The following is a 12,619-nucleotide window of genomic DNA, read 5'->3' on the forward strand; positions in this document are numbered from 1 at the left end:
TATAAAAAAGACTTTTCTAAGATTAACTGAAAATTTTTGTTTGTCTGCTATCTGGTAAATTGGTAACAGACTGAAATTTAGTCTATTCTCTATGTTAAGAGAACAAAGTTTTCTTAGAATGAATCTTTCAATAACAGATTATGAATTTCTTTGCCTTTAAGTGATTTACATTTGTTTTTAAAATCTTTTGATACTTTAGTAAAGTAAATAAGTGTTATTTAAGATTATAGTACATATAAAAGCTAATTCTGCTTCTACCAAAAATAACCCCTCACTGTTAGACTTGTGCTATCTTAATGTCTTAAAACTGACAATGCCCCTGCTCACACTTCTAAATCTTTTCAAGACTTTTGTACAAGGTTTCATATAAAACATAGCATAGGTATCCCTTATAACCCACAGGGACAAGCCATCATAGAAAGAGCACATCAGACCCTAAAAACTCAAATTTTAAAACTACAGGAAGGTGAATTTAAGTATAGTTCCCCTCACCAGATTCTACAACACCCTCTTTTTGTGATAAACCATCTAAACCCCATTCATTGGGGGTTACTGCAATGCTCCGACATTGGAGTCCAGAGCAGCAGAGTACAAAACTTCTGGTTAAATAGAAAAACCTTCTTTCAGGACAATGGAGGGGTCCTGACCCATTACTAACCAGCAGCCGAGGGTGTGCTTGTATTTCCCCCCAGGGTGCTGAGTAGCCAATTTGGATCCCGGACAGACTGATTTGCCATGTCGCAGTCCCCCAGACATCTGGTTCCCGCATTGCTTTGACCACAAAAGAAGAAGAACACTCCTCTGCCCCTGCCTCCGCCGCCCACCTAGAAGGTCCAGCAGACTCTGAAACAACCGGCAATGGAGATCCCAGAAGAACAAATGGAAACCACCAGGACGTCCTGCGCGGGCAACTCAACAAGCCTCCATGGGGCAAATTAAGTCACTTTGCCATCTAGCACAGGGAATAACTTCTCTACAGGGATCCTCAGCCTCTCCTGAAAGGGTTTTGATTGCTATGCTTGCTTTACTGTCTTGCCAGGCAAGTGCTACCTCTTCTACATCAGAAAAATACTGGGCATATTTCCCTGATCCCCTGACCTTCCAAGTAGTTACTTGGAACAAAGACCCTATAAGGGTCAACACAGACCAGCCTCATCTCTTGGGAGGATCCTATACTTCTTATGATAAAGATCACTATCCCATCAATTTTAACTATACTTTTAGGGGATTAACGGATGACCTTCCCCTTTGCTTTAACTTCCCCCATAGTCATACAAGTGATCTTATCACTTCCTCTAAGGAGGGGTGTGTTGGAGCCTCCAAGAAAGCAATTCTGACAGATTCTCCAGCATCAAAATTTTCAGAAAAAACAGGAGATCGGCTGGTTTGGATATTACAGGCCCGTATGCCCGGGGTCCTTGACCCCTATAAATCCTTGTTCCTTAATGCTCCACCAAAATATCCAAGTTGTATTGATGTTGCTCTGTCAGATGTCATATAGAAAACTATAGACAACCGCCTTGGATATCTGGTATGGAAATCTTGTACTTATAATTCAAAAATAGATTATAGAATACCGGGAGGCGGAAACTATTTGGTACAAGACTGGAGCAATCCAAATCCAAGTCAGAATCCAGGATCTGTTTCTGACCATGTCAGTAGGTTTAGCAATTGGAAAGGTGATTCCCTCCCTTGGCCATTGGTGCCCAGCAGATGGCATTATAATCAATGTGTTCCCCCCATGTTGTCCTATACTACTAAGGGCAAAACCTTTTGGCAACCAGAAATTTGGAGAGCCCTTGCTGCCACCTCCATTGTTACTTTAACTCGGCTAGAAAATGATTCCACCTATTCTGGGCTGGCTTGTTTACCCTCCCCTTACGTTTTTTTGTTTACTAATGATTCAAAAAGTCTTCATATACAAATGAATTATTCAGGTGGACCAAATATAGTCTACTGTGAACAATGCATGCTTTCATCCTGTTTAACCCCTCAGTATAATATTTGTTCTTTTGTGGTGCTTCAACGTCCACCCTACCTTATGGTGCCTGTCACAGTGAATGCCCATTGGTATGACAATTACTGTTTAGCCGTTCTGCAACAACTACAAGATTTAATGCGTTCCTGACGGTTTGTAGGACTACTTATTCTAGGGATTTCAGCTTTGATAACAGCAATTACCTCTGTCACTGTGGCAGCGATATCATTGACTCAAAAAGTACTTACTGCTCAATATGTGAATGATGTCAAAAAATATTTCTTTAGCTCTAGCTATGCAAGAGATTATAGATAGGAAATCAGAAGTAAAAATAGATGCCCTAGAAGAAGCAGTCATGCATATTGGAACTGAGTTGCAGGCTTTAAGGGTAAAGTTAGCATTATCCTGTCACGCTGACTATTGGTGGATCTGTGTAACGCACCTGAAAGTAAATGATACAGATTACAATTGGGAAAGGATTAAAAATCGTATTTCTGGTATATGGAATAGCTCCAGCATTAGTTTAGATCTTGGAAAGCTTCATGGTCAGATAAAAACCTTAGAACATTCCCGCCTGGACTTTACTGCTGCAGGAGCTGCTAATGATTTTTTTCATACTTTTCTAACTTTATTACTGGAAAAAATGTCCTATCAACTATCTTCAGTTATGCTGCTGTAGCAGCCCTAGTTTTACTTCCTTCCTTGCATTGTCAGAACTCTCTGGCAGAGCACTCAAAAGCTCACAACTGAGATCCATCTGGCTGTCTTAAAAAATAAAAAAAGGGGGAGATGCCAAGAGCCAGCACACGAGATCCCACCCATGACAAAGTCATGAGGGAGAAAACCTGACAGGCAAGGCAGATCAGGTTTTCAGGGGTTTCGAAAAGCTGCCCCTGGTGCTCACCTTAAAGATGATATCTGTCTTTCTGATGCTTGCCTCAATAGACTAACTCCCTAATTTCTGTGACACAGGCAGAAGACCTTCCCCGATCTCTTCCCAAATAAGAATCAATTTAGAACTTTAATCAATAAGTTTCCCAGGTGGTGGTATTTTATGAGATTATCCAGGGTGAAAGGAGTGTTTTAATTTAAACTCCTTTGCTGGTAGTTTGTTAGCCAAATGCATTTATGCCCTTGGTACTAATATGCATGATTGCTTATAATATCCTAATCATAAGATAGCATAAAGAACCTGATTGCCGGCTGGACACCGGCAATAAACCCACAGCAAAGATTATCCTTAATGGTGAAAAATTGAAAGCATTTCCCTTAAAGTCAGTAATAAGACCAGGGTGCCCACTCTCACCACTACTATTCAACATAGTTTTGGAAGTTTTGGCCACAGCAATCAGATAAGAAAATGAAATAAAAGGAATCCAGATTGGAAAAGAAGAAGTAAAACTCACTGTTTGCAGATGACATGAACCTCTACATAGAAAACCCTAAAGACTCCACCAGAAAATTACTAGAGCCAATCTATGAATATAGTAAAGTTGCAGGATATAAAACTAACACAGAGAAATCCCTTGCATTTCTATAAATGAACAATGAGAAAACTGAAAGAGAAATTAAGTAAATAATTCCATTCACCATTGTAACAGAAAGAATAAAATACTTAGGAATAAATCTACCTAAAGAAACAAAAGACCTATAGATAGAAACCTATTAAACACTGATGAAGGAAATCAAAGAGGACACAGAGATGAAGAAATATACCATGTTCATGGATTGGAAGAGTCAATATGTTGAAAGTGAGTATACTAGCCAAAGCAATCTATAGATTCAATGCAATCAAGCTACCAATGGTATTTTTCAGAGAACTAGAACAAATAATTTCACAATTTGTATGGAAATACAAAAAATCTGGAATAGCTAAAGCAATCTTGAGAAAGAAGAATGGAACTGGAGGAATCAACCTACCTGTCTTCAGACTATACTACAAAGTTACAGTCATCAATACAGTATGGTACTGACACAAAACAGACATATAGATCAGTGGAATAAATTAGAAAGCCCAGAGATAAATCCACACATCTATGGACACCTTATCTTTGACAAAGGAGGCAAGAATATACAATGGAGAAAAGACAATCTTTTTAACAAGTGGTGCTGGGAAAACTGGTCAGCTACTTGTAAAAGAATGAAACTGGAACATTTTCTAACACCATAAACAAAAATAAACTCAAAATGTATTAAAGATCTAAATGTAAGACCAGAAACTATAAAACTTCTAGAGGAAAACATAAGCAAAGCACTCTCTGACATAAATCATATCAGGATCCTCTATGACCCACCTCTCAGAGTAATGGAAATAAAAGCAAAAAATAAACAAATGGGACCTAATTAAAATTAAAAGCTTTTGCACAACGAAGGAAACTGTAAGCAAGGTGAAAAGACAGCCTTCAGAATGGGAGAAAAGAATAGCAAACAAAGCAACTGACAAAGAACTAGTCTCAAAAATATACGAGCAACTCCTGCAACTCAATTCCAAAAAAATAAATGACCCAATCAAAAAATGGGCCAAAGAACTAAACAGACACTTCTCCAAAGAAGACATACAAATGGCTAACAAGCACATGAAAAGATGCTCAACATCACTCATTATCAGAGAAATGCAAATCAAAACCACAATGAGGTGCCATCTCATGCTGGTCAGAATGGGTGCTATCAAAAAGTCTACAAACAATAAATGCCAGAGAGGGTGTGGAGAAAAAGGAACACCCTTACACTGTTGGTGGGGATGCAAACTAGTGCAGCCACTATGGAGAACAGTGTGGAGCTTCCTTTAAAAACTGGAAGTAGAATTGGCATATGACCCAGCAATCCCACTGCTGGGCATACACACCAAGGAAACCAGAATCGAAAGAGACACATGTACCTCAGTGTTCATCACAGCACTGTTTACAATAGCCAGGACATGGAAGCAACCTAGATGTCCATCGGCAGGTGAATGGATAAGAAAGTTGTGGTACATATACACGATGGAATATTATTCAGCCTTTAAAAAGAATGCATTTGAATCAGTTCTAATGAGGTGGATGAAACTGGAGCCTATTATACAGAGCGAAGTAAGTCAGAAAGAAAAACACCAATACAGTATATTAACACATATATATATGGAATTTAGAAAGATGGTAACGATGAACCTATATGCAAGACAGCAAAAGAGACACAGATGGAAAGAACAGACTTTTGAACTCTGTGGGAGAAGGCGAGGGTGGGATGATTTGAGAGAATAGCATTGAAACATGGATATTATCATATGTGAAATAGGTCGCCAGTCCAGGTTCGATGCATGGAACAGGGTGCTCAGGGCTGGTGCACTGGGATGATCCTGAGGGATGGGATGGGGAGGGAGGTGGGAGGGGGGTTCAGGATGGGGAACACATGTACACCCATGGCTGATTCATGTCAATGTATGGCAAAAGCTACCACAATATTGTAAAGTAATTAGCTTCCAGTTAAAATAAATAAATAAATTTTAAAAATTATGTCTCCTTTCATTGCCAATTCCTTTTATTCAGGTGGTCTGGACCCAGCCAGCAATATTTCCAAGGTATGCCTGTATGAGTGATCTTTTTGACTTAATTAATAAATCTCCTGTTTGGGTCATACCATTTATTTTATTTTATAGGCTGCAGTTTGAAACTCACTGGATCTTAGTTCCCTGACCAGGGATGGAACCTGAGGCCCCGGCAGTGGAAGCACGGAGTCCTCATCACTGGACCAAGAAGGAATTCCCTCTACTAATATCAGAGAGAGTGCACCATTTTCTTTCCTGGAGAACTGCCCACATCCAGATTTGGCCTATTGTGTTTTCAGTTGAAATGTGAATCTGTCCCTTATGTCTGCTATGAGGTGGTAGTTGATCCAAAAACTTGATTGTATTCTGATTCAACTTTTCATCAAGGCTATGTTCCAGGAAGCATTCTTTATTGGTGTCTGGTTGTCCCACATCAGGAAGGGTAGAGTGTTAATTAGGTGATGTCAACCTGTTCCATCAAAGTTTCACCTGGCAGTGTCAGTTCAGTTCAATCACTCAGTTGTGTCCAGTTCTTTCTGACCCCACGGACTGCAGCATGCCAGGCTTCCCTGTCCATCTCCAGCTCCCGGAGTTTACTCAAACTCCTGTCCTTGGAGTCGGTGATGCCATCCAACCATCTCATCCTCTGTTGTTGGCTTCTCCTCCTGTCTTCAATCTTTCCCAGCATCAGGGTCTTTCCAAAGGAGTCAGCTCTTTGCATCAGGTGGCCAAAGTATTGGAGTTTCAATGTCAGCATCAGCCCTTTCAATGAATCTTCAGGACTGATTTCATTTACGATGGACTGGTTGGATCTGCTTGCAGTCCAAGGGACTCTCAAGAGTCTTCTCCAACACCACAGTTCAAAAGCATCGGTTCTTTGGTGCTCACCTTTGTTTATGGTCCAAGTCTCACACCCACCCATGATTACTGGAAAGACCATAGCTTTGTAGACAGACCTTTCAACTAAGTAATGTCTCTGCTTTTTAGTATGCTGTCTAGGTTTGTCATACCTTTTCTTTCAATGAGCAAGCATCTTTTAATCTCATGTCTGCAGTCACCATCTGCAGTGATTTTGGAGTCCAAGAAAATGAAGTCTGTCACTGTTTCCATTGTTTCTCCATCTATTTGCCATGCAGTGATGGGGCTGGATGCCACGATGTTCCTTTTTTGAATGTTTAGTTATAAGCCAGCTTTTTTACTCTCACCTTTCACTTTCATCAAGAGGCTGTTTAGTTCTCCTTTTCTTTCTGCCACAAGAGTGGTATCATCTGCATATCTGAGATTATTGATTTTTCTCCTGGCAATCTTGATTCCAGCTTGTGCTTCATCAGCCTGGCATGATGTACTTTGTATATAAGTTAAATAAGCAGGGTGACAATATACAGCCTTGACGAACTCCTTTCCCAATTTGGAACCACTCTGTTGTTCCATGTCCAGTTCTAACTGTTGTTTCCTGACCTGCATACAGATTTCTCAGGAGGCAGGTTTGGTGGTCTGGTATCCACATCTCTTGAAGAATTTTCCAGTTTTTGTGATCCACACAATCAAAGGCTTTGGGGTAGTCAATAAAGCAGATGTAGAAGTTTTTCTGGAACTCTCTTGCTTTTTCTATGATCCAACAAATGTTGGCAATTTGATCTCTGGTTCCTCTGCCTTTTCTAAATCCAGCTTGAACATCTGGAATTTCTCAGTTCACATACTGTTGAAGCCTAACTTGGAGAATTTTGAGCATTACTTTGCTAGCGTGTGAGATGAGTGCAATTGTGTGGTCGTTTCAACATGTTTTGTTTGGCATTGCCAGTTTCCATAATTGTGTCATAAGTCTGTAATTTCATTAGAACTCACAGCCTGGTGATATTTCTAATTCAGTTAATCCTCCTCCATTTATTTTTTAATTTATCTAATAATTGTGCTGTTAGTTTCTTGACCTCTATCCCTGCTTCAGTCTTCTTCTTCAGTTGTTCATTCCCACAATCTTTAACTTCATTTTTATCAACATCATGAAAATTCATGATCTCCATTTCCATCATTCTCTTCTTCAGTAACCACTTTTTATCCTGACTTTTCAGTTTCACTTTCTTTCCGTTCTACCCAACTGTAAGCATTTATTAACCATTACTTCCCATCCCATCCCCCTTTTTCTACCAATGCACTTGTTGTTACTGTGGGTTTTTTTTTTTTTTTTCCAGTTAAGAATGTTCCCTCATCACACACTTATGTTTATTCTGTAACAGTGTTTTGGTGACAGAAATGTAAGGAAAATGATCACTTACACGATGTTACAGTATATCTCAGTAAGCTGGGGGAAGAGATTACAATGTGCATTTCTCTTTGTCATTCTTCAATAATGCAGTTTTTCTGTTCTCTTTTTCTTAAATTATACTTTTTACTACATTGATACAGCTACCCTAGCTTTCTTGAGTTACTGTTTGCACCATGTATTTTTTCCTTTCTTTTCCCTTTTGATCCATTTGTGTCCTAATATTTGAAGTGTAACACTAGACATGAAATATGGTTACCTGCATTTCCTTCCCAGTTCACATTTTCTATGTTTACACCAGAAATAGGCATGAGAAGGTATTTCTCATATGCCCATTAATCTTTCATTACTCCCTTTAAATGATAGTTACATTGTTGTACTTTTCTATGAAAACTGCTCTTGCTGCTTACTTATGAACCACGCAATTTTCTGTATTCATATTATGTTTTGAAAAGTGTATATAAAAACTATACAATATTACAGTCACTTTGTCCACTAAAAATAAATGCAGGCTTCTAAGTGCATTCCACAGTCACAGCCCACTAAGGCTAAAATTGTCTCTTGAAGCAGAAGATCCCTCCAGTGTATGGAGGGATTCCACACAGCATCTATTTCTCATGGTTAAGACGATTCATCACTGGGGACGTTTTTGTCCAGCATTTGGGAGGTGGAGGTTGGTGGCTGTTGTTCATTTTTCTCCTTGAAGCTGTGTCGGATCCCATATCCAAAGTATATGACAGATCCTAGTAGGGACATGAGACAGTGAGAAGGGAAAGTAGGTGCTCTCCCTACTTACAAATGCCCAATAGGTCTCTTATTACAGCATCTGACATATTTGGGGAGGGCTTATAGGAAGAAGATTGGCTTCTGTCACTCAAGAGGACCCTTCACCCCAAAAAGCTACTCACCAATGCCCATCCAGATGCCAAATTGGACCCAGGTCCCAGTGTCCAACTGCATCATCAGGTAAATGTTCACAAAGATGCTCACCAGAGGGAAGACAGGCAGAGCAGGGACCTGTGGGCAGAGTCAGTTCATCCCTGAACACACACCAGATGTCTGAATTAGAGACTCCACCCCCAGGAAGAGCAGGAAGACGCCAGTTCTACTCAGGCTGTGTGTTTAGTGGCTACTGAGACTGGGTTTGTGAATCACTGACTGTGGATCTGGGAAGGGTCCATTGGTTTTAGAAGTTCCCTTTACTCCCTGGCCCAACAAAGATGTGTAGACCTCAAAGTACACAGAATTAATTCACTCAAGGTGGACCCTCTGGGCACATAAGGTCACCTACCCTGAAGTAAAGAGGAGAGGTGTTCTGGGGCTGCCTCCAGATGATGACCGTGGCCCCAGTGATGAGCAGCAGCAGCAGCACAGCCACTGTTGTGAGCCCGGGGTCTCCAGAGAACACCTGGCTGGGCCACTGGGCCAGGATCAGGCTCAGGATGGTCAGCAGGAGAACTGCAAGGGTCAAGGTGGAGGAGAACAGGCTGAACCCAGAAGACAAAGACGTCAGGACCTCGGGTCACACCCCTGAAATAGCCCACATCAGGAAGAACCATCATATCTCCAAGACTCCTTCTCAACAGCCAAAGACACAGGCTGCCAACCTATCTTGTCAATTTCAAAATACCACCAAAGAGAAACCCCACTGCTCACCGAGCAGGAAGGCACATCCACAGACAATCTGGCTAGATTTCCGGGTGGGGATGGGGCTGGTAGGGTACCACAGAGTCTTCAGAATGCTTGAGGTTCCAGCTTCAGGTACAGGTTCTGAAGGACTTGCTTCACGATCAGAAATCTCAATTTCCTCCTCTATTTTCTCATTCTTGCTTAAATTTTGTTCTGGTTGGTACCTGAAGGAGAGATATCAAAGCAGTATTCACAGCAGCCCCCTACTCATTCAAACATCAGACAGTATAATTCACCTCTTTCTTGCCTTCAGCCTAGTGAAACATATAGAAGGCAGCAAGAAGACAGCAGAGGATCACCTCCCCATCACCCCCTAGAGTCCAAGGCTCTCAGCCAAGGTTAGTGGGTCTCACCTGAGGACAAGTATGGAAACAGCCATAAGAGTGTAAGCAGGCAGGACCCCGGTTGACATGAGTTTCACCAGATCGAGGATCCTGAGGAGTGATGCCATGAACCCTAGAATGAGGGTGGGGGGAGGGAGTGAGAAGTCCCTGGAAGCATTCATGTTAAAGAAATTGGTCATAGGAGAAAGAATGGACTTCCTTTATTCACCTGTAAGAATTCCAGAAGCCATGATGGCCACGATGGGGGGGTGTATGCAGGCGTTGATCTGAGTAAGTCTCCGGAAAAGGAGCCCATCATCTGCCATTGTGCAGATCAACTGAAACATGGGGAACATGGAGCCCAGGAGGCTGGGAGAGAAAATGGAAACACATGTGAGGATGTGGAGATGCAGGAGCGACCAGAGCATCTGTTCCCTAGTCTACATGGGTTAAGGTATCCTTCCTTCTTGTCTCTCAATCCCAAGGGCTGGGATATCTGAGAATCTGACAGTAGATGAAGAGAAAACGAGGACACTGACCTGTATAAAAGGGTACACAGGAAGACAACAGCCATGGCATATTTGGCAGAAGCCCATCCTACATGGAGAAAAGCCTGCAGTAAGGGGCTGTAAGGGTAAATCTGGTAGTAGGGCACCATGAGGGTGAGCGCTGCTGAGACACCAGAGTACGCCAGAAAGCCGATGAAGATGGAGATCACCATGCTCAAGGGGATGGAACACTGAGGATTTGGGGCTTGTTTTCCTGCAGGACAGGAGGAAGTACTGGGTCAGGAAAGCATGCTGCTGTGAAAACAGAAAATCCCCTTCTCTGTTGCACATCCAAAAGCAGGCTTTTGTTGCTGCTATTCAGTCACTCAGCTGTGTCTAACTCTTTGTGACCCCATGGACTGCAGCACGCCAGATGTCCCTGTCGTCGCCATCTCCCTGAGTTTGCTCAAACTCATGTCCATTGAGTCGGTGAAGCCATCCAACCATCTCATCCTCTGTTGCCCCCTTCTCCTATGTCCTCAATCTTTCTCAGCATCAGGGTCTAACCTTCTACCAACCCCTGTGCCCAGGGGCAGCGTAATCAGTGCCCACATCCCTGATGGGACAAACAATGACCATGTTACCTGCAGTGACAATAGCATGAACATCAAAATATGAGGTGAAAAGTATAGCTGCTCCTTGGAGAATCCCTTCAAAGCCAAACGGCACAAACCCTCCAGAACCCAGAGGGCCCAAGCTATGGTGAGAGAAGGAAAGAGGAAGAACATGGGTGAGGTGTGTTCAACCACTTCTACAGGGCTCCTCCCCTCATATCACAAGTCCTGGGCTCCAGGACCCCCATCACCTGGATCCACCAGCCCAGATATCTTTAGTCCCCACCATGTTCCCAGCTCTGTACCAACACCACCCATGTATTACCAAGAGGGCCCTCCTGACCTAAAGGTGCTGCTGGATCCAGATATGTTAGCTCTGTAGTCCTGTTCTGTGAGCTGCCAGTTGTGCAGGTCTCCCTTAATGAAGCCAGAGAGGATCATGAAGATGGGAACAAAAAGGTTCAAGCCTGTGGACACTTTGAAAATCAGGGTTGTCACATGAGCGCCCCGAACCAGTAGTCCTGTGGGAAAGATGGAATATGAGACACAGAAAGCAGACCAGTGGTTGCCAGGGCTTGAGGGTTGGGGTGGTTTGGGGCAGACTGTGGTATGGGATAGACCATGACTGCTCAGTGGGTGGAGAAGGCAATGGCAGCCCACTCCAGTACTCTTGCCTGGAAAATCCCATGGGCAGAGGAGCCTGGTAGGCTGTAGTCAGTGGGGTCACTAAGAGTTGGACACGACTGGGTGACTTCACTCTCACTTTTCACTTTCATGCAGTGGAGAAGGAAACAGCAACCCACTCCAGTGTTCTTGCCTGCTGAATCCCAGGGACGGGGGAGCCTAGTGGGCTGCCGTCTATGGGGTTGCACAGAGTCAGACACGACTAAAGCAACTCAGCAGCAGCAGTAGCAGCAGCTCAGTGGGTACACGGTTTCCTTTTGGGGAGATGACCATGTTTGGAACTAGATGGAGTGATGGTTACAACACTGTGAATGGACTAAGTATCAGTGAGTTGCACACTTTGAGATGCTTTCCTGGTGGCTCAGTGGTAAAGAATCTGCCTGCAATGCAGGAGTCACAGGAGACACAGGTTCAGTCCCTGGGTTAGGAAGATCTCCTGGAGGAGGGCATGGTGACCCACTCCAGCATTCTTGCCTGGAGAATCACAAGGACAGAGGAGCTTGACAGGCTGCAGTCCATATGGTTGCAAAGAGTTGTACATGACTGAATCGACTTAGTGCCCAGACACACATGTGCACTTTAAGATGGTTAATTTCTTACTGTGGCCATCATCTCACAAGGTATATCTATCAAATCATCAATTTGTACACCTTCAGTCAGTTCAGTTCAGTTCAGTTCAGTCACTCAGTCATGTCTGACTCTTTGCGATCCCATGAATTGCAGCACGCCAGGCTTGCCTGTCCATCACCAACTCCTGGAGTTTACTCAAACTCATGCCCATCGAGTTGGTGATGCCATCTAGCCATCTCATCCTCTGTCATCCCCTTCTCCTCCTGCCCCCAATCCCTCCCAGCATCAGGGTCTTTTCCAATGAGTCAAGTCTTTGCATGAGGTGGCCAAAGTATTGGAGTTTCAGCTTCAGCATCAGTCCTTCCAGTGAACATCCAGGACTGATCTCCTTTAGGATGAACTGGTTGGATCTCCTTGCAGTCCAAGGGACTCTCAAGAGTCTTCTCCAACACCACAGTTCAAAAGCATCAATTTTTGGGTGCTCAGCTTT

General features: G+C 42.9%; 3 protein-coding genes across 3 annotated transcripts in view; all 3 read right to left on the reverse strand.

The window, feature by feature from the left end:
* Positions 1–12,619, reverse strand: part of LOC122421234 (cationic amino acid transporter 3-like) — a 214,225-nt gene that overhangs the window by 167,758 nt on the left and 33,848 nt on the right. The window lies entirely within an intron of this gene.
* Positions 1–12,619, reverse strand: part of LOC122420188 (cationic amino acid transporter 3-like) — a 183,137-nt gene that overhangs the window by 42,018 nt on the left and 128,500 nt on the right.
* Positions 8,268–12,619, reverse strand: part of LOC122421239 (cationic amino acid transporter 3-like) — a 4,623-nt gene continuing 271 nt past the window's right edge. The window contains exons 2-10 of the mRNA XM_043437112.1: positions 11,219–11,396; positions 10,906–11,018; positions 10,313–10,535; positions 10,003–10,142; positions 9,804–9,906; positions 9,418–9,614; positions 9,053–9,219; positions 8,670–8,778; positions 8,268–8,504 (exon numbers count right to left, since the gene is read on the reverse strand). Coding sequence (XP_043293047.1) covers positions 8,383–8,504; positions 8,670–8,778; positions 9,053–9,219; positions 9,418–9,614; positions 9,804–9,906; positions 10,003–10,142; positions 10,313–10,535; positions 10,906–11,018; positions 11,219–11,396 — 1,352 coding nt within the window. The 3' untranslated portion in view covers positions 8,268–8,382. The remainder of the gene's footprint in view (positions 8,505–8,669; positions 8,779–9,052; positions 9,220–9,417; positions 9,615–9,803; positions 9,907–10,002; positions 10,143–10,312; positions 10,536–10,905; positions 11,019–11,218; positions 11,397–12,619) is intronic.

Source organism: Cervus canadensis, chromosome 18, assembly GCF_019320065.1.
Source record: "Cervus canadensis isolate Bull #8, Minnesota chromosome 18, ASM1932006v1, whole genome shotgun sequence".
In the NCBI taxonomy this organism is placed as follows: domain Eukaryota; kingdom Metazoa; phylum Chordata; class Mammalia; order Artiodactyla; family Cervidae; genus Cervus; species Cervus canadensis.